Consider the following 22,869-nt stretch of genomic DNA (forward strand, 5'->3'; position numbering starts at 1 on the left):
AAAAATTGTTTTGAGATTTGAAAAAGTTAAATTATTTATTATATTTTATGTAAAAATTTAAAAAAATTATAATGATGATATGAAATAAATTGAAGTGAGTTTTGATTTTAAAGGAGGCCTAAGATTTATTCACTTTATTTCTGTGGAATTATAGAAAACCGCAGAGAATCACGCCCCAAACTGCACCAAAATTACCCCTTCTGTCACGGCGAGACCAGTCGACGACGACTCCTATCTCAGATAGTCTCGCACCTAAAAACAGAACAAATAGGAGGAGAGGGAAGTGAGGAGTAACTACAAACACACGAAACCATCCCCTCCCACGGTCCCCACTCAACCTCTCTCTCTCTGGCCCATTTTCCTTTACTTTCTCTCCCAGTTTCCTCCTGATCAAACATAGCCCATAACGGCCTCTCTCCCTGTCTCTGAAATTTGAGAGAGAGGCGTTTAAAAAGATAGAAATTTAATTTAGTTTTCGAAAAAATGAAGAGGTTGAAGAGCTATTACATGAACATAAGGCATCCACATACCATAGAGAGGAAATGGATTTTCCCCTTGGCGATAGGCTCCATTGTTTCTCTCTTCCTTATCTTCCTCACGATGCTAACCTCACCCGACGGTACGCCCTTCGTTCCGCTCTACCGCTCCATCACCTCCGGCTCTGTCTTCGTTGAGTCCAAGCTCCATATCATCCCGACCTCGACCCTTCCCCCACCGCCTCGGCTCGCCTACCTGATTTCCGGCTCCAAAGGCGATGGCCACATGCTGAAGCGAACTCTTCAGGCGCTCTATCACCCTCGCAATCGCTACGTGGTGCATTTGGACCTCGAGTCCTCGCCCCAGGAGCGCTCGGATCTGCAGAATTACGTGCGGGATCACCCGGTCTTCGAGAGATTTGGGAATGTGAGGATGATCACCAAGGCGAATCTCGTCACGTACCGGGGCCCCACTATGGTGGCCAACACTCTTCACGCCGCCGCGATTTTATTGAGGGAAGGAGGAGATTGGGACTGGTTTATCAATCTCAGTGCCTCTGATTATCCACTTGTCACTCAGGACGGTGCGTCGTCTTTTTCTTTTTGATAAATTGGTTTGAGAATTGCAATTTTGGTTTGTTTTGATTGGTTTTCTTTGTCCATTTGATCGGGTTAGATCTGCTGCACACGTTTTCGTACTTTCCGAGGGATCTCAATTTCATTGATCATACCAGTAACATTGGCTGGAAAGAGTAAGTGTGTTTTTTTGTTTTAAATGATCTCAGTTCATTTATTTTTTGGCTGTTTTTGGCTTTATTTCGCGTATGAACTTGTGTGGCTGACTCGTGTTATATGTGGCATATTTAGATTTCAGAGAGCGAAACCGATAATTATAGACCCGGGGTTGTATATGACAAAGAAAGCGGACGTTTTCTGGGTCACGCAGCGGAGAAGTGTGCCGACAGCATTCAAACTCTTCACAGGTGCGAAGTTCACGTCATATGTTTCGTGTTTGTTCATGCCTTCTGTATCTATTACAGAATGCAACTCTGCTCCACTCTGCTCAAATCCCCTTTAGTAAAACCATTTCAGCAATCGAATAATTTTGCTTCATCTTCTTGGGTATCGGTTCACAAGCTTTCTAAATGAGGAATTCTCTTGCAGTATTGTCAATGACCGAACCTGCTTGGGAATCAAATAATTGGTTTGTAAAAGATTGTAATGTTACTTTATGGAATGAGCTTAATTGGTTGTTCATATGCTGTGCGATAGACAAACATATGATATAGTCTCCCTAAAATATAAAGTATAAAAAAAAAAAAATCAATATATTGGAAGCATAACTTTAAGAGAAGCCCCGATCCATTAGGTGGATGGTTGGGATGGTAATTTGGCCTAGATATCTTTTATATTTTTCTTTTTTCTTTTTCCACTTCAAAGAATCACCTGAATTGTATGAGACTGTGGTCTATGTTAGTAAGGTAGCAATTCCATGAATAAAAACTAATAAGATATATTATGAAGATACTTTCAATGTCTGACCTTGCCTAGGATATGCACAGAATGCATGGGGACTAATAATGCTTTGAATAGCTGGCTCGCTTTGCTATCAGCAATCAAGAGAAGTTGATCTGCCATTTTTTTTTTTGTGAGAACCCTTGTCATCAAGGTCATTAGAGTGCCCGCAAAATCCTTGATGTGTATTGCATGTATAACCATAGGATGATGCAAGTATAGCAATAATATCATCTGCAATAGTGATGATAAATAAGAGGGGAGGCTGGCTAAATGATGCATGCTTATAGCTAGATTGTCACAATTGCACTGCACTATGGGCACCTAACCCAAGTGGGGTTTAATTTGGCTTGTGGACAAATGTAATTCCAGCAGATGAGACCAATGTGGCACAGGCAATTTCTGTGCGCTTGGAAGTGAATTGACTGACCTCCTATCTTAAAGCAGAAAAGTATTATCCTCTCCTAGTGTATGTCGTTTAAGCAACTCTGAAAATTTGTTCTTAAAAGGTTTATGCTGTTTGCTTCTAAGCAGCTTATATTTTTTTCTTTTAATATGCAGTGGGAGAACTCATAATTATTCATATAATCATAAGTCTACTTATAAATGAGGTTCATGATGCTATTATAATTCTGAGAAAATTGGATTTTTGAAGATTCACCCTTGGGGCCTGATACTGCTTCATACTTGCTCAAGCTTTCTATATTTACTGTTTATGCTGTGGTGTAATAGCTTCTTTAAGTTTGTATGAGGGGCATCAAAAGCATGGAGGGATTGATAATATGCACTGCTTTGAATCAACAAGCAAGTTTAGCTGAAACTGAAAGTTTTTTTGTTCTCTTTCTGCTTCCCCATACCTGAATTAATTTGGAAATTTTGATAAAATTCCCTTATTAAAATAATGAGTTGTGATAAAGACATGCTGTCAATACTAGTCATTTTGATAGAAAATTCCTCTTTATAGAAGATGGTATGAATAAGTGGAATCATATTGTCAGATGGTACAGTCCCTGGTTAATTGTGATTATTATGCCATCGGTTGATTCTCGGCCACATGCGTTGATAAGATATAATTTCTCAACTTCAGATAAGCCAACATTACTTGGTGATATCTATTGAGTCGTGCTTGACCCTGGAGCTTTCTGGTGAACTCATAATATTACATCTTTCAATCCTTACAAGGTGCTAGAGTAGTGACTTGTTTTTTGCTTCATTCACATATGCGAATTTGTGTTGTGCAACTTGAATATTTTCTATAATGGGGTTACCTTAACCAAATATGTGATTTTTCTTATAGGTTCTGCTTGGATGGCACTTTCTAGGCAATTCATTGATTACCTCATATGGGGTTGGGACAATCTCCCTCGAATTGTCCTCATGTACTATGCAAACTTCCTATCTTCCCCGGAAGGATATTTCCATACTGTCATCTGTAATGCCCAAGAATTCCGCAACACAACAGTGAACAGTGACCTCCACTTCATATCCTGGGATAACCCTCCCAAGCAACATCCACACAACCTCAATCTCAATGACATGCAAAAGATGATTAACAGTAATGCTCCGTTTGCAAGGAAGTTTCGCCACAACGAACCAGTACTTGACAAAGTTGATTCAGAGCTATTGTCCCGGGGTCCAGGGATGCTTCTTCCTGGTGCTTGGTGCATAGGAAGCAGGGAAAATGGGAGTGATCCGTGCTCTGTCATTGGTGACACCACAGTTCTCAGGCCTGGCCCTGGAGCAAAAAGGTTGGAAAAATTGATGACCTCTCTATTATCCAGTGAGAAATTTCGGCCAAGGCAGTGCAAATAAGAAGCGCCCAAAACTCTTATAGTGAGCACTTCTCGTGCTACTTTGTATCCGATGGTGGCAGGCGGTATAATTGGGGAGTTAGCATGCGTTTTGGTAGAAAAAGAAATGAAAGTACACAATATCTGCTCTATAGAGTAGCACGAAGGAGATGGATTTAGTGGAATGATATGGGTTGAAGAGCTGGGTGGAATGATATGGTATAGACGCTGAACTGATTGTAGGCCACGCTTTTTTTTTTTTTTTTTTTTTTTTTTTAAGTTTTAGAGTATGCAGCCCACTCCATTCCAGGCGCTGAAGCTTATGTTGCTATGATAAAGGGTCGCAGAATTATTGCTGGGATGACTATTTGATAGAGGAAAACTGAAAAAAAAAAAAAAAATTGTTTGTTTTATCCTGTGCACGTCAGTGCTTCTGATAGCAAATGCAAGAATATATGTTCGCTAGATTGCGAAAAAGTGTAACGATCTTTGACACGCGTTTACATAAAACGTTTTTATTACTTTATTTCAGTGACGAAATTTCTTTCCTCCGAGAGTATTCTCATTGGATTAATTAAAAATTAAATCTAATGAGAATTTAGCTATTAAGTCATAAAATAGCTCACATTGAAATAGTTATATTTCAAATATTTAGAATATAGCTAAAGTAATATTTAAAATAATTTCTAAATTTAAAAGGAACTATTCATTCATCAAATTTATTTTATATTCTTTTTTTTTCTCTTTTTAATATCAATTATTTCTCTTTTCATTTTAAATGATAATTAAAAAAATATAATTAGAATATAATTACTAATTAATATATAATATTATGAATAGTAAAATATGATAAAATAAAATAAATTCATAATTAGAAAAATTAAAAATTTGTTAAAATTATTAATTACTCATTACTATATAATGAATAAATAGATAATCTAATGTGGAGATTTGATGTGAATAGTTAAAATTAAATTTATCTTATATTATTTTATTATTATATAATAAAAAATAATTATTTTAATATAAAAATTTATGTAAATATAATAATTAAATATTAAATTTATCTTATATTTATTAAAAATATAAAAGAAGTCTTAAAAAAGCTTGACCTTCGTTGCTCTGCAGTAGCATGGTCTACAGGACAGCCTGCTGCTTTTGCTTAATTGCAAATTGCCTCCTAACATGATTGAGATTGACATTTTTTATTTATTTATAGAGGCAAGGTAAATTTTCTTTAATATTATGCTAATTATATTGGGGGTGAGCCTTGCAAAATTTATGACCTGTCCACCTTTACATGATAATTATATACCTACAACTACTTTATAATTAATTTACAATTTATTTTAAATCAATTAATATAATTGTGACATTTTATTAAAAGATAATTTAAATTTTACTTAACTACCTTCATTTTAAATAGAGCTGTAAACTAATTTTAATCTTATCATTTTTCTTACAGAATATAGTCCCACGCTTTCTTGCTCACCGCAATTTTGTCCAAGAAGAAGGATCACAATAAAGGTGTTTTGTTTTTATTTTTAACGAATACTATTTTCATTAGCTTCCCAATTCACAGAAAAGAAACCCATGTCGCATGCATTTCCTCAAGACCTTCCATGTATGTTCACATTTTGTTTTTGTCAATCTCAACGATGGATCCAATTTAAGGACTACATGTTTCAAGGGAGTGTATTTTTTTCCTTGAATTATCTCGTACATATAACATTAATATTTTTCCCTATGGATATATAGTGCTGTTTAAATGAAATTAAGCAACAGCTAGCTAGACATGATCAAAATTAATAGGTCGACACCAGCAGGTGGCCGTTCCACTACGTACGATCTGATCATTTGCAGCTACACATCAGAAATAAATTGTCCTTAATCTCGAGTAGTGCTCCTCGACGAACATTTTTGCTCTCACCAGTTATAGGATGAGTTTAGTTATCAATTTATCTCAACTTATCATTATAATTTTTTTAAATTTTAATATAAAATATAATAAATAATTTAATTTTTTCAAATCTTAAAATAATAATAATATTAAAAAATAATATTTTAACAATATTATATCATCTCAACTCATCTCATTTCAATATCTAAACACAACTTCAACATGTTGAGCTGTCGAACATGAATTGATCTGTCAATTCGCACGCTAATCAACATTAGGATAATCATTTTAAAAAGCCATCAACGATCGGATGATGGTAGGGAATGAGATATCATCTTTCTTAACAATTTTTTTTAATTTTTAAATAAAATATAATAAATAATTTTTTTTAAATTGATATAAAATAATAATATTAAAAAATAATATTTTAAAAATATTTTATTTAAAATAAATCCAAATGAGCTCTTCAAGTAATATTACATACATATAATGAATAAAAAAGTATAATAAAATTTTGTATTAAAAAATTAATTTTTTTATATAAATTTTATATTTATTTATTTTTTTAAAAATAATTATACGTTACCCTTCATGACTATAATATCATTCCTCTAAATAAAACCGAACTTACCCACAAAAAAAAAAAGAAAAAGAAAAAGGAATATCAAGGTAATATGATCATCATCGATCGAAGGATTCCAAAAAGGGTCGCACTTAGGGCTCGTTTGTTTTCAGAGATGAGATGAGATGAGTTGAGATTAAAATTAAAAAGTTGAATAAAATATTATTAAAATATATTTTTTAATATTATTATTGTTTTGAGATTTGAAAAAATTAAATTATTTATTTTATTTTGTATAGAGATTTAAAAAAATTGTAATGATGAGGTGAGATGAGATGAGATGTTTTTGAAAAACAAACAAGGCCTTAACTTTTTGGCCGTCCTCCCCCCTAGCATAATCTCCATGTATGAATTCATGCAAGGAGAAACGTCTAAAGAAGGTATGGCGCCATAATATCAATGGAGTCGTACGTGCATGGAAATTCCTAGGCCAAAAGAGGAACAACAAATATGAAAGCAAGTAAAACAAAGAGAAAATACCAAAAACTCACGCACGCACACGTACAAACGCATTCGCACGATTACGGGCAAATTAGAGGCTGCAAGGGTTTCTAGTCGCAAAAGGATGGCGCTTGCTGAACATTGCCATGATCTGTATTACAGCTAGTACCATCTCTTCTGCGACTAGAAACCTCCAACCCCTTTTTGTCGATGTTGATCTTGCTTTCTTGTCCCTTTAAATATCATAACTTCCCAATGTATTTTTATAGATTCCAAAAGCTCTATGATCTGATCTAATCTCTCTCAGCTCGCTCATGCAAACGACTACGCGATGCTTGCCAAGAGGTTGCGGGGTATGTCGTCACAAGAGGATGGCACTTGCTGCGCATTGTGTACGTACCTGCCACTCAGCTCACACAGCTTGTGCCATCTCTATTGCAACGAGAACCCCCACAACCTCTTTTATTTTTCTTGGTTTCTTGTGACCCTCCATGTCTGCCATACGGCCTTCAGTTAACTCCCTAATATCTATGGGTATTTATAACCACAGAGAGGTGGTTTTTTTTTTTTTTAACAATATATATAGCGAAGTTTCCCATGCAGTACGATGAAGTTGCTCATATATTATACTTTGGATATTGAACTTTGCTTCTCTTGGCTTAAGCTAGTCCAAGGATTTGAATGGAATTAGTAGTGATATTGACCATATCTTTAACAAGGCCTGGACATTGAAAGTCTTGAAAATCTAATGCCAAATTAAGTACTTATTATTTATGTTATTCTTTTTTAGATAATTTGTCACTTTTTTTGTAATTTTAAATTTTATAATTTTTCCATGCATGAGATTTTGCTTTTAGATAGGTTACCGCAACAGCACAAAAATTGCTCTTTTTGGGAACTATTTTAGTCTTCTTGTAAATTAGTCAGTTGGTTTGCTTTCTAGAATGTGAAACAAATCTTAAAGCTGTAAGTAAGTTTGGTTGTTTGTTTGATTGAGTAACGTTAGATACAAGCTTTTAAGGTACGTAAATTCTAAATATTTTTATTGAAAAGAAATAAAGACGTTTATTATTAAAAAATTTATTTTTTTATATAAATCTTACATTTATTTATTTTTTTTATAAAAAAAATGTGTAAGACTAGCTTGCACATATAAGACTATAAATATCATTTAGATTCATATTTCTTTATTTTCAAAAAGGAAAACAGGCAAAAAGATCGTAAGGAATTTTAGCCTATGGCCCCATTAGATTAATTGCCCATCTTGTTTATCATTACCATAAAAAAAAAAAAAAAAAAGGAGGCCGGCCATTCTAATTTAATCAATGATTGAGTACTAGAATGGAAGTTGCGAAGCTGCTTCCGCCGAGGACTTATAATAGTGTCCCCGGACCCAGCAATTTAATTAATTATTAGTAACCAGGAATATGGACTCAAGACCATATATATTTTGGATTCATTTGGAGTCTTGGACTTGATGGAAATTAAAGGTCGTTACTAATAAATAAATTAGGAGAAAATAAAGAGGGAAACGGATTTGATAACTTGTTTTATATGCGAGACTTGTACAAATGCAACCCCTTTCATGAGATGTGCTAGCTACATTACAAGAAAAATAGATTTTTGTGGTCATTTAATTACGACAAAAATATTATTTGTGATCAAAACAGACTCATTTTGGCTGTAAATAATCATTTCGTTGGAATTAAATGTCCACAAATAAGCAGTTCTCTTATAGTAGCTAGCTGATATTTAGATCCATATATAATTAATGTTGTCCATGCAAGAAGACGTACGCATCAATATTATATATATGCTATATATGTTGCTAATTGAAAATCGATCTTGTCTCTTTTAGTCACGTGGAACAAATTATTAGTAAAAAGTAAAAGAGTCTTTTAATTTAAAGTGGACCACAAGCAATTGCGACCCAAGTAGCTGGCTAGCATACGGAAACCTACTTGAAATTTCTAAGGCAGGGAGGAACTCTATCTGTAGTCTTTGGCATGCACGTTGATGATTAATACAGATCGATCAGCAACACCAAAGCTAGTAATTATGTGGAATTTTCAATTTTTGGCAAAAATCAAGTGGTATATTTTTCTAAACTGGTCGACCAATTGTGTTGTTTTCTTCAGACCCCACACTATAGGTAATATTGACCTTATTTTTTTTTTTGGTCTTTGGGTATACATCTTAGAAGGTTTCCAATTGACAAACAAGCTAGACAGCCATGTATCTGTTTCCTGAAGGCCTTCCTCGTGGTTCCCGATTCCCTTTCATGCTCTAGTCTTCTGGACCAAATAAAATATAGCAATTAAAATATAGGATTGTGATCATGACATGCTGCCTAATTCAAAGAGATAAATCATGGGAGTGTCTTGGCAATTTCTTGTTGTAGGTGGGCCCCTCATCCAATTTGCATCAATTCATGAGTCAGCGTCAAGTCCATAAGGTAGAATGAAACCCATGTAATTCCACGTTCAGATTTGCAATGGTCTTCGTTTCAAGGATAAGCAAATTAGGGACAAAACAACATAAATAAAAATAAATAAATCTGTCTGTGAGAGAGAGGGAGAGAGAGAGAGGAGTAGTCCGCTGACCATAGTCCACAGCCCTATTTATTTCTAGTTTCAAGTTTAGGGTATACCCGAGAAAAGAAAAAGGACACCACGCCTGAAAATAAATTGCAGGCGTGGCCGCGCTACACCCAGGACTTTAGAGTACTGGCTCTGGAGTCTGGTTTATTAACAGGGCTTCCAATTAGGGCAAAATGAACTTCAACATATTGGGTCAGGCCTACTGAGCTAGGCCTAGGAATGCCACCTTTTGTAAAATACGAACACGGTAATATATACAAAACTCAGAACTTTGACTCTGATTCGGCTGATCCAGACTGTAATCAATTAATTAAGCATCTAATTAAATTAATGGGAAGCATATATATATGGTTAGATATGGTCTTCAGCGAATAGAGCGATATCCAAATCTTTGACGAGGTCTGGATTTTCGATCGATCATATATAAGAGATGACTCAAAACTGGTCCCAATACAACAAATTATGGCTATTCCTATATATATATATATATATATATATATATATATATATATTCACCAACTAATTTAATGATGAGAGAACATGATGTTGTTTGGTTTGTTTCCATCACAATTAGGCCATGTTATATTAACCATAGTGGCCTGCATGCATGCATGGGAATCTTGAACTAAACATAATATTTTTCATTCAAGAATCGGATCGAATCTCAGCCAACCCCATCAATATTGCGAGGTCCAATACTTTTGACTAAATTTATCAGTCATGAGCTGGTGCATGCATGCTCAGTACGTAGTTTAATTAAGCGAGTACCATATATATACTAGGTATTCTTATTTCTAATTTAAAGTACTAAACCATCCATTTTAGCGTACCGCATTTGAGAAGTAGAACTTGAGTGCATGACCAAGAGTACAAAAATATCAGATCGGCAATTTGATAAAATACTGCATGCATGATATGATATGCTTTGAATAGCGAGATTCTACGTACTGGGCCATTGCCACATGCTCGTGCATGCACGATCAGCTTCCGCAAAAAGACTAGGAAGAATGAAGCTGTACACGCGTACTACTGATTAATATACACGATTCGTGTTAAGACTGAAACAATCAATGAATTCGATCTTTTGACCATCAACCCCATTAACAATCTAACGGGACTCATGCGCTGCTCCGGTCTTATATATAATTACAGTGATTTTCATGGTTTCTCATGTATACATGAGATCGAGTTGCAAATAATCGATCAGTTTTCTTAATTAGATCTGTTCACAGAAAAAAGGCATGTATCAAAAATATTATTGGTTGAACAAAACGAATTTATAAACTTTACTATAGCTTTTACTCATGATCAACCATATATAAGGGGAAGCTCAATACAAATTGAGGGCTAAGACGAGATTTAAGTGAGTCGTTCTTAATTATAATACAATAAAATATAAATTATTATATGAAATATTTTCAAACTTTACAATAAAATGAAATTTAAATACATTTTATTTAAAATCTTTAAATACAATTTTTGTGAATTTATATTTACAACAACAACTTAAAATGAGGCCTTAGTGCAATTTTGTGCCTCAATTTAACAAGATCTTAACAAAGTTATTTAAAATATAAATAATTCATTGCATGTATTACCAATCAAAAAACAAAATTCATTGTATTAAATATTAAATTTAGTATTATGGAGCCTTGCACACATTGAAAACTATAAAAATTATTTAAATTTTTATTTAAAGAAATGGTTTTTATTTTTTTAAAAAATAAATAAATAAAAACACCTCATTTTTATTTTTAGGGACCTTACATTGGGTGGAAGCCTTAGTCAATGACCTAAATGGCCTTACTATTAAGCCGGCCATGATATATATATATAGGCACATATATAGTACGTACTACTGAGTTGTAAAGGTTTGTAAAAACCACCGTAAATTTCAGGTGGATGACTTGATGTTATTTATAACTAAGTTTTTACATATACACGTGATGAGTCTGAGTTAAGAAATATATTGGTAATTACATCCGTTTCCGGTTCATAAGTGACCTTGATCTTGATCTTGATCTGGTTCTTGAGCTTGATTAGTAACCGTAATACCCCCCCGCAAGCCTAGCGTTTGAGAGTCCAGGACGCGAAGCTTGGAACGAAAGAATATAAATGCAAAACGACTAAGGCTCTTGGTAAATATGTCAGCAAGCTGGAGATTGGTAGGTACATATTGAAGTCGAAGTTGTCCGGAAGCCACCAATTCGCGCACAAAATGATAATCGAGCTCAATATGTTTCGAGCGACTGTGAGAGACTGGATTTGCTGCAAGAAAGATGGAGCTTTGATTATCACAAAATATAAGTGGAGAAGAGGAAGATATCACCTTGAGATCACGAAGAAGATGGCCAAGCCACTTGACTTCAGCAGCAGTGCTGGCGAGCGCTCGATATTTTGATTCGCAACTTGAACGAGACACCGTCGGTTGTTTCTTGGAACGCCAAGAGACAAGGTTATCACCAAGGTAAATAGCATAGCCAGAGATAGATCGTCGTGTGTCAGGACAACCGGCCCAATCAGCATCCGAGTAAGCGAGGATATCACGAGAAGAAGAGGGAGTGAATGAAAGACCATACCGCAAGGTTCCTTTAATGTAGCGTAATATCCTTTTAACAGCCTGAAAGTGGCAAAGGGAAGGCTTGTGCATGTATTGACTTACGGCAGAGACAACATGAGTAAGATCTGGCCGAGTGATAGTCAGATATTGAAGAGCACCAACAAGTGACCGGTAGAGTGAAGGATCATCAAAATCAGGGCCATCAATGGATAGGTGATGTGCAACGACCATGGGAGTGCTTACGGGCTTACTATCAACGAGTTTGGCACGTTGCAATATTTCATGTGCATATTTGGCCTGACTGAGAAAGAGACCAGAGGAAGTCCGATATGCTTCGAGGCCCAGAAAATAATTTAATGAGCCCATGTCCTTGGTGGCAAATTCCTTGGATAGTTTGCTAATAAAAGTATTAAGAAGAAATGAATTGTTACTGGTCACGACAATATCATCAACATATAATAAAAGATAGATTAAATCAGCACCCTTAGAAAGAACAAACAAAGAAGAGTCAGCCCTACTGCAAGTAAACCCAATAGCAAGAAGAAAGGCACTAAACCGATGAAACCATGCTCGGGGAGCTTGTTTGAGCCCATATAAAGCTCGACGTAACCTGCAGACATGAAAGGGATATTTTGGATCAACGTATCCGGGAGGTTGCTCCATATAAACTTCTTCCTGAAGAATGCCATTTAGAAAAGCATTTTTCACATCAAGTTGGCAAAGTGGCCAGTGATTAGACACTGCCAAGGAAAGAACAGCACGAACAGTGGAGGCTTTGACAACTGGACTGAAAGTATCATTGAAATCAAGTCCTGGTTGCTGGGTGTAGCCTTTAGCAACAAGACGGGCCTTGAGACGATCAACGGAGCCATTTGCGAGATACTTGATGCGAAAGACCCATTTGGAGCCTACGATATTTGTATGTGGCGGTCGAGGCACTAAGTCCCAAGTGTGATTGTGATGCAAAGCTTGAAGCTCCTCATCCATGGCAGCAATCCATCCGGGGTGCTTGGCAGCAGTCTTAAAGCCTTTGGGCTCGCGCATGGTGAGTAAGGATTTGATGAGATTGGAATTTGGAGCCAGGCATGTATGAAAGGCCTGAGTAGAAGGTTTGAAAATCCCAGATTTGGCTCGTGTTTGCATCGGGTGAGTGCCAAGGATTGGTGCTGGTCCTGGAGCAATAGCTGGGCTCGGAGCTGAAGCTAAAGCTGGAGCAGGCAAGGAGGGAGCCAAGGGAGATCCCGGCCCATCCATAGCAGGTACATGCAAAACTGAAGTTGGCACAGAACTACAAGAGAAATCAGTTAAACAAGAGCTACACAAATCCGGAATAGTAATGGGCTGTGAGGGAGAAGAGATGACTATTTTTGGAGAGTGGGTTGCAGTGGGCTCTAGAAAGGTAGAAATGGAGGTAGTGTTTAAAGGCCCAGATTGAGTGTTATTTTTATACGGGTAGCCATGGTCGTCAAAGACAGCGTGTCGGGAAATAAAAACTTGATTAGTGAGATGATCAAGACAGTGAAATCCATGATGGGACATGCTATAGCCAAGAAAAACACAAGGACGACTACGGGGGGCTAATTTGTGTAGAGCATAATCACGTAAGTAGGGAAAAACAAGACAACCAAATGGATGAAAATTAGAGTAAGAAGGGGACTTACCAAAGAGAACCTCAAAGGGAGAGCAACTGTCAAGAAGAGGTGTTGGCAAGCGGTTAATAATGAAAGTGGCTGTGCTAAACGCGTCAACCCAAAATTTAAGAGGGACATGAGAGTGAAAAAGCATAGCAAGACCTGTTTCAGTTATATGTCTGTGTTTGCGCTCAGCACGACCATTTTGAGATGGAGTGTATGGACAAGACATTTGATGACGAATACCCGAGGAAATTAAGTGACCTTGAAATTGATGATTAGTGAATTCAGTTCCCCCATCACTTTGAAAAATTTTGATTTTAGTAGAAAATTGATTTTCAACAAATGTATGAAATTGGAGAAAAATACGAAAAAAATCAGATTTATTTTTTAGAGGATAGAACCAAGTAAACCGGGAGTAATCGTCAATAAAGATAACATAATATCGAAATCCAAGATTTGAAAGAATAGGTGATGGTCCCCACAAGTCGCAATGAATAAGATCCAAAACATGAGAAGAACGGTTTTTATTCAGAGAAAAAGGAAGTCTTTTACTTTTAGCAAGTTGACAACTAGAGTACAGAGTAGGATTTGGGAGTAAAGAAGTAACACATAGATGATGATTTTTATTCAAAAGAGAAATAATGCTATAAGAAACATGGCCCAAACGAGCATGCCAATCATCAAAGGATGCGCGCGGACAATTATTAGGAAGAACGGAAATGAAAGATTTATGACCACGTTCAAGCACATAAAGTCCATTTTCACGTCGACCGGTTGCTACCACTCTTTTTGTGTCGCGAGTCTGCACAGCGAATCGATCATTAGTAAAAGTAATAGAGAATGGGAAGTCAGATGTTAGTTTACTAATGGATATAAGATTTTTAGTGAGACCGGGCACAACTAAGACATCTTTTAAAAGAAGAGAAGGAGTTGGAGAGAAAGTACCGGTGTGAGAAATTCGAAGAGATGCACCATTACCAAATACAACACAATCCTTACCAAGATAAGTGTTTGCCGTGTCTAACTGAACGACATCATGAGTCATATGAGCAGTGGCCCCAGTGTCCGTGTACCAATCTGAATCTTGGACAGAATCTTGACCATCATTAAGAGAGCAAGAAGTGAATGCTTCGACTAAATTGGCACTAGGAGGCCGAGTGTAACGATCGCGGCAAGTAGAGGCGTAATGGCCTTTACGACGGCATATTTGACAGCGAATGGGACGAGTTCTTTGATTGTTTCGTCCCCCACGTACACGTCCTCCACGAGAGGAACGACCCTCTCCACGACCACCTGCATGTGATGCGGGTTTGAAAGTGCGAGAAGCAGTAAAGGCAGCAGCAGTGGAGCCCAAAGGAGGAGTTGACTCCAAAGATCGAACAAAGATCTCATACCTTTCGGCTTTGGGTACAACATCATCAAATATCGGAAGAGGAGACAGAGATAATTGAGTGGTGGAAAAAATTGAAAAAGAGGATCCAAGACCATGTAAATACCAGTGGAGTTTATCAAGATCATCAACTGGGCGTCCCATTGCAGCAAGTTGATCGCAGATTGTTTTGAAATCACGGGAGAACTCAGGTACGGTTTTATCATTCTTTTTCATGGTCTGAAGATCATCCTTCAGTCGAAGCTTGCGGGACTTTGATCTATGGCTGAACGTATTTTCCAGACGAGACCAAACGGCCCGAGATGTGGATAAGCCAACTACAGCGGACATGGCTTCCTCTGTTAAGGTGGAGAGTAACAAACTGAGCACAAGTTGATCGATTTATTTCCATTCAGCCAACTTCAGATTTGCAGAAACAGAGTCACCGAAAACAATGGTGGCAGCGGGCTCGACAACGGAACCATCAATATAGCCAAGAAGATTCTGGCTTTGCAGCAACGGCAAGACTTGACTGCGCCAGAGGAGATAATTTGAGGAAGATAACTTGATGGTGAGCAGATGAACCATGGTGGTGAAGGGCAGAGTGGGGTTGACAGAGGCCATGGGATCGGTTTGGATGTTAATCCGAGAGAAAGCTCTGAGATACCATGTAAAGGTTTGTAAAACCACCGTAAATTTCAGGTGGATGACTTGATGTTATTTATAACTAAGTTTTTACATATACACGTGATGAGTCTGAGTTAAGAAATATATTGGTAATTACATCCGTTTCCGGTTCATAAGTGACCTTGATCTTGATCTTGATCTGGTTCTTGAGCTTGATTAGTAACCGTAATACAAGTGAAGGCATAAACTCTAATGACTTAACCCGTAGCAGTACTAAATCTTTGGTGGTATTACATAATGGACCCCGAGTAGGGTATTTTGAATCTTCCGGTCTTTAGAAGTCCAACAGTACGGTAGATGCTGTATAGTATATATTGTCATTACCTGAAAAGAATGTCAGTCGTCGTGCTACTCGATCATACATCAATGCTATGGTTGCGTTTAATTTAATCTATTGATTTTCACTGGTTTACGAGGTACAAAGCTGTAGGACAGGTTCCACGCCATTATTCGTAACTGTGATTGGGTAATTAACAAAATGAAAGGACCAAGAAGAGCCGCCCACCATTTTCCACGAATTTTCTAATCTCATTCCCTCATCATGTCGTCGGCACTGCCCTCGTCATCATGGTCGTCATCCTTATCGAACGCTCTCTTGCAGACACGCACATTTTGCTATAAATACGTGTGTTGAGAAGAAGAAAATCATTCAGGGCAGCTAGGGCAAAAGAAACTAATTAAGAGGTTACAGTGAGCTTCTGTCGCAGGTGAGATGGTACCAAGCGCACGATCAAATACGGCAATATAGGCCGCTTTCATGCGCTAGGTACCATCTTCCCGACAGAAACTCCCTCCAACCACTCTACCATAAGATACGCATATTTCCTGTAAATCTGAGTGTCAAGAAGAATACGAATCAGAGCAGGGGAAAAAGTACTCATGAGGTTACAGTGAGCTTCTGTCGTAGGCCGTGAGATGGTACCTAGCGCATGAAAGTAATACAGCAATAGGCGCCACCTCTCCTCGACAGTAGTCCCCTGGCTCCAACCTCTAGCTACCCCACTTGGCAAGGTTCTTTTGTTTACAGCGGACTTCTCTCTCTCTCTCTCTCTCTGAGACAGACGCACACATGACACGCATATATCCATTGTTGTTCTATATATCTTTTTTACGTCGAGGCTTAGATATTATATATGTGCCTGTTATGCCCGAATTAAATCCTCTCAATTTCCGCCTGTATGTGTGCCTGGCCTGTTGTCCTTGGTGTACATGTGAGTTTGGGTGCGTGTAGGAAATTTATTATGAGAATCATTGCAAGAAAAGCACCTTCTACTGCATCCCTTACTATAGAAATCCCAGCTAGATACATCATAAAATTATTGTGATTAGACTATAGGAGGCATTAATTATCCTATGCATTACGATAAAGAAACAAAAAAGTCGAAAACGTATCTGTTCCTCTACATACATGAAGGAAACAGACTTCAAGATCGAAATCGCACAGTACGCTCTTACATACATCATGTTAACTATCTTCCGGTACTTCAATATACAGACATATCTATTACACAGCTAGCTAGTGCCATCTCTAGTCCTGCGACAGGAATCTCCTTCGAGTACCCCTTTTCCTTTCATTTCTTGCATTAGTTACCTCTTGTACATATATATATATATATATATATATATATATATATTACGTGCATGCATCGTTATTCCTCGATCCATACTTTAAAGGGCCAAAAACTGGATTTTCGGATTTTCTGTCAATCTCTTCATTTATTATTATTATTTTAATATGCTGTAAATGAAATTACTCATACAATACAATACTGAAGTTACCAAATATACGTACAGTCAAGTCATTCACATATATATATATATATATATATATATATATATTATATCGCAGATTTTTGCTGTCAATGAATTGAGTGAGACTGGTCATAAAGTGAGAACAAGTAGTACTTTTTCCAGCGGTGATTGGGGAGTGTTTGATCAATACATATTCCAATTACTCAAGCATGAAACTTACTGGAAATTGCTTATATTCACATGATTGGGGAGTAGTTGAATAAAGTGAGAACAAGTACTTTTTTCAGTCGTGATTGGCCCAGTGTGGTTGGAGGGGCATAAGAAAAAAAGGGTCATTAATTTTGAATTAAATCAGATAATTATTAGGCTTGCTACCTAGTTTTGTGAATCACAAGGAGTTCTCTTAACAAAAAAAACAATATGTAAACCCTAGTTCTCCTGCCCACTAGTTTTCTCTTTAGACAGCCGCCCCCGCCAAAAAAAAAAAAAAACCAGACCAGAGAAGGGGGGTTGGAGCGTCGGTTCCTCCCTCCTCCTCTTCTCTCTACACTATAAGAAAAGTGCTTATTTGTGGTCAGTTATTTCCTGCTAAAATAAGTTTGTTTTCATCGTAAATAATCATTCTTGTTACAAATAATCTGTCATAAATACTAGTTTTTCTTGTAGTGCTAGTTATTTTGGTTTTGTTTGTTTTCTCTCTCAGCCCTCTTTGGCTCTCTAGTTTTACAGTCTACAGAGGCGAGGTTCTTCAAGACGACCTCTGGCAGTGGCCAAACCACCATCTTTGGTCTCTTCCAATGCAGCGGCGACCTTAGCAATGCAGACCGCGACAACTGTGTGAACAAATTTCCTCAAATGGTTGATAGTCTGTGTGGCAAAGCCATAGCCGCCAGAGTCCATGCTATGGCTATTACGTACTCTATGAGGTTTGCGGGGTTTGCTCAAGTTTCAGGCATGGAGTTTGCTCTGCAAGACCCGTGGAACCACAAACATGGCTAGAAGTGGGTTCGAGGAAAGGAGGGATGCTCCGTTACAGCTTTTGAATTTGGCAAAGTATGGAGGAAGGTCGTGGGTGGAGCGTGGCTCTCACGCGCCATCATAGCCGCTGTATGTGTTTTTTTTTTTCTTCCAAGATTGAAAATACATATCTATATTTTTTCAAGATGTAATCTGTTATTTTTCCATTTATTTTTAATGTCTGTAATGTTTTTTATTTTTTCAAAAAATAAAAACAAAAAAACACATAGAGATCTCTAGACGTTCGCTTGTAGAGTGTGTCCTCAACTCCGTCTTAGACGGATTGTGGGGTTTGGTTAACTCATACTCCGTCTAAGACGGAGTATGAGGTTTGATTAACTCTGTCTTGGGCAGAGTTATGTTGTCTCTCAAACTTTAGATCTGTAGAGACCGTTTGCAGCTTGGACTAGACCATATCAGTCACGAGTGTGTATTGGGGAGTTATTTATAATATTGTAATTGGATTGTAATGTATGTTTCAGGTCCAATTTGCAATATCCGTTATTAATGAATGCAATATATTTTTTTCTAAAAAAAAAATGTTTTGACTTTTGTGAATCACAATGCCTGATTCATGAACAATCACAAGGCCTTATTCATGAACGAATAATCTGGACTCTCAGATAAGCTCCTGTCTATGCATGCATGGCGCTATTTTGTGAGCGTATCGTGCATGTCCCTTTTTTTGGGCAAAAACTTGAGCCCTTTGCCCGTGAAATTAGAAAATAAATTTACTTACCTTAGTTATAAATAATTAGTATGTTTGCCGAACAATTGAACAGTAATAATTATCTCACAATGTAACAAAAGGTAATTTATACTTGCAAAATATGCAGTAACAGTTGACACTAAATATAACCCTTAGAGATCCTTCCTTAACTCACATTCTCTTTGCTGATAACCTCATTCTCTTTGAAAAGGCTACCTCAAAAAATGCTCAATCTTTTGCTCAAAGCCTTGAAACATACACAATCTGGTCCGGCCAAAAAATTAACTTAAAAAAATCTTTCATGCACTTTAGCAAAAACATTTCAAATAGCACAATTAGGGATATTAAAAATCACCTGAACTTTAAGGAAAACATCCCTAAACTGAGATACCTTGGTTTGCCTCTCTATATAGGTGCTTATAAAAAATCTCTTTGTGAAGAGGTCGTGGAAAAAATTGAAAATAGGCTTCAAGGTTGGAAAACAAAAATACTTTCACAAGCTGGCAGAACAACCCTCATAAAAAATATAGCCAACACTTTACTTTCCTACATCATGTCAACTTGTGTTATTCCAAACTCTACAACAAAACAGATGGAAAAATCCTTTCGAAAATTTTGGTGGGGTATTGATGCGCAAAACATTCACAAATTCATCCCAAAATCATGGCAATCAATTTGCACACCTAAATCTCTAGGGGGTCTTGGCATCAGAAAAATATCATGGTTTAACAAATCACTCATCTCCAAATTTGCTTGACACATCATAAATGACATAAACAATCTCTGGAAAAACATTCTAACCACAAAATACCTTCGAAATACCATTTTTTGTTTTTAATTCAAAGCAAAACCATCAGATTCATGGTTTTAGAAAAACATTTTGAAACAAAGAGACTTCATCAAAAATAGTGTTTGTGTCCAGATCAACAATAGTGTCTCAACTAGAGCATGGTCAGATCCTTGGATTCATACTTTACCATCTCTTAAGCCAAAACCAAATCCAACCAACACCAACATAGACCAAAACTTGAAAGTTTCAGAACTCATTTTGGAAGAATCAAGAAGATGGAACACATTGTTACTTCAAGCCCTCTTCAACACAGAAATTGTTAAAGGCATCCTGAAAATCTCACTCTTCACTAATGATCATTACATCAACAGAGAAGATAAGATAAAATGGCTTCATCATAATAGTGGCAACTTCTCTGTTAAATCAGCCTATGCCAGCACAACAAACACTCAAAATCCCTCACTAGAAAATCAAAACTTTGGAATCTGGAAAAAGCTTTGGAAACTCAAAATACAGGACATACTAAAACTCTTACTGTAGAAAATAATGCATAATACTCTACCCACTAAAACAGTCATCAAAAGAGTTATTCCCACCATACAAGGAGATCAAACCCTTTGCCCCCTCTGTAAGACAGAAGAAGAAAATCTCAGCCACCTCTTTCTTAACTGTCCCCTCTCAAGAGTCTTATGGAGGCTATCCCAATGGCCAATCAACATCTCCACCTTTGCCAGTCAACCAATCTCTAATTGGATCTAAATAATCCTCAATCCAACCCATCTCATAAAAATCACAGAAGAGGAAATCCATTATTCCAAATCTTTGCAACTCTTGCAAATCTCAATGCCCAACTCCTGAGTGGTTTGTTTCCAGAGTCACAAAACTCCACAAAGAACATAATAAAGCCTGGATCATAGAAGAACTACAAAAGGACTTGAAATAGCAAACTCCACTGGAAGGTTACCATTCACTGACATTTGATGTAGCAGTTAGAGATCAAGGAAGTAGCATAGCCTTAATATGCATATCAGAAAATGGAATCCTAATATTTGTTCTGATAGATTACATCCACAGTACCAACCCAAACATAGGAAAGGCATCTGTAGCTCTTATGGCAATTCAACAGGCTGCAATCAGGGGCATAAAAAAGATTGTGATAGAAGAAGATTCAAAATAGGTTGTACAAACTATTTCAAACCCAAATACAACCTCAGACTGGACAATGCAAGCCATAATAAGGGATATTCACTACAACTTACACAGTTTTGAAGACTGAAAGGTGAAAAAAATGTATCGATCTCAAAATCAATGTGCGCACAACTTGACGCAATGAATAGCATCCGAACTCAAATTTGGAAGTATTCCTCTCATTTCAATCCCACAATATCTCCTAGACTTTCGTAGTGGAAAGGATCCCTTTTATTTGTATAATTACTATCAAAACTTTGTAACAACATGTTTTTCATCAATGAAACTTGCCTACCAAAAAAATGCAGTAACAGTTAACACGAGGATATTTTATATATATAATAATCTTGCAATGTACTTGAAGTAAATTTGCCGTGAACCTTGTTCCAATCGAGTCCTATATTGGTACTGGAGTTGGGTCAAATTAGTACGAGGCCGGTGAGCTAGCTACTCGATCGATGAAGCATGCAAAGTCGCAAACTCTATATATATACTATATTTTATATATATATATATATATATATATATATATAGGTGTTGAATAATCAAGAGAGGCAGGCTAGCTAGGGACTCTTTTAGCTAGACTGGAGAGTCCATGGCGCGCAGTAGGCTTATCCCCCTAGCTTGATCGATTAATTACTGCTTCCAGAATGAATATAAATAATTAGCTCATGCAGCTTATTATTAAAAGACAATATATAAATATATATATCCTCACTGAGTCGTCACTGGTACGTAATTGCAATTGCAGCGACGTTCATTTATAATTGATTGATCATGGCCTGGGAAGGCAAGATTAAAGAAAAAAAGAAAGGCAGCATGTTCAGTGCATGGTACTGTAGAATAATCCCCCATCCGGCACGAATTTGATGGCAGCCAAAACCTGGCTGCCTTAGCTTGAACTAATTTTCATGAATTATGTGAGACTCATGATTAAGGGTGTGCATCCGGATCCGGATCCGGATATCCGGCCACAACCGGATCCGGATTCGGATTTTAAAAACCGGGCGGTTATCCGCCCGAATTATTCCAGATTTAATCCGGGCGGATATCCGGTTAAATCCGGATATCCGGATTATAACCGGATTTAATCCGGTTTTTTTTTTTTTTTTTTTTTAATGACAAATTTATAGTAGGTTTTTTTAAAACAAATTCATCCAAATACATTCATCCAAAGTGTGTATGTTGTTCTTGCCAAAGTACTGCATATATATTACAACTAATTAATATACACTATCATGCAAGTTCTTGCTAAGGCCCTAGCCATTGAAAATTGAAATGCTCTCCAATTTATTTCAGCTCCCAATCTTTTTCTTCCATCTTCCTTTCCAACTCATGTATGGCCTGTTCCCTTTCATGCAATTGCTCCTGCCCAAATAAACCCAAACTTAGAACACCATGAAAATTATTGGGCAGTAGATGCCCATTAAAAATAAAATTAATTTAGCATGAGGATCAAAGAATCTCATGCAATGAAGATGATACCATAAAGACAAAAGGCTAAAACTGTAGAGAGCACAGGAGGGGGATCACAATGGAATTTGACTGTCAATCTGTCTCACTTTAGTGTTTCTAAGCTCACATTATTTATTGCTCCCCTTATATTTTATGATGATCGTATGGGACAACAAGTGATACACATAATTTCTATCCCCGGTACACAAACAAATATGAGTGTCTCAATGCTCAGCAAATTTTATCTAAAATCTACAAATCAACTGACGGAAACCATAAAGAATGCTTCTTGGAGGGGGAAATATGGACCAGAATAATAAGCAGACAATTACAATCCATTAAGTTTTAAAACTCAACCGAGAAA

General features: G+C 36.9%; 1 protein-coding gene across 1 annotated transcript; it reads left to right on the forward strand.

The window, feature by feature from the left end:
• The first annotated feature begins 247 nt into the window (after positions 1–247).
• On the forward strand, positions 248–4,307 carry LOC109008931 (beta-glucuronosyltransferase GlcAT14B). The gene is made up of 4 exons (XM_018989232.2): positions 248–1,060; positions 1,153–1,228; positions 1,344–1,459; positions 3,289–4,307. Exons 1-4 carry the CDS (start codon positions 484–486, stop codon positions 3,801–3,803), a joined length of 1,284 nt encoding a protein of 427 aa, XP_018844777.1. The 5' UTR covers positions 248–483; the 3' UTR covers positions 3,804–4,307.
• Positions 4,308–22,869: the final 18,562 nt, after the last annotated feature.

Source organism: Juglans regia, chromosome 10, assembly GCF_001411555.2.
Source record: "Juglans regia cultivar Chandler chromosome 10, Walnut 2.0, whole genome shotgun sequence".
Classification (NCBI taxonomy): Eukaryota; Viridiplantae; Streptophyta; class Magnoliopsida; order Fagales; family Juglandaceae; genus Juglans; species Juglans regia.

Coding starts and splice junctions, on each gene's coding strand:
- LOC109008931 (XM_018989232.2), top strand. CDS start 484: ATGAAGAGGTTGAAGAGCTATTACATGAACATAAGGCATCCACATACC. Junction 1,061..1,152: donor TCCACTTGTCACTCAGGACG/GTGCGTCGTCTT, acceptor TGATCGGGTTAG/ATCTGCTGCACACGTTTTCG. Junction 1,460..3,288: donor AGCATTCAAACTCTTCACAG/GTGCGAAGTTCA, acceptor TTTTTCTTATAG/GTTCTGCTTGGATGGCACTT.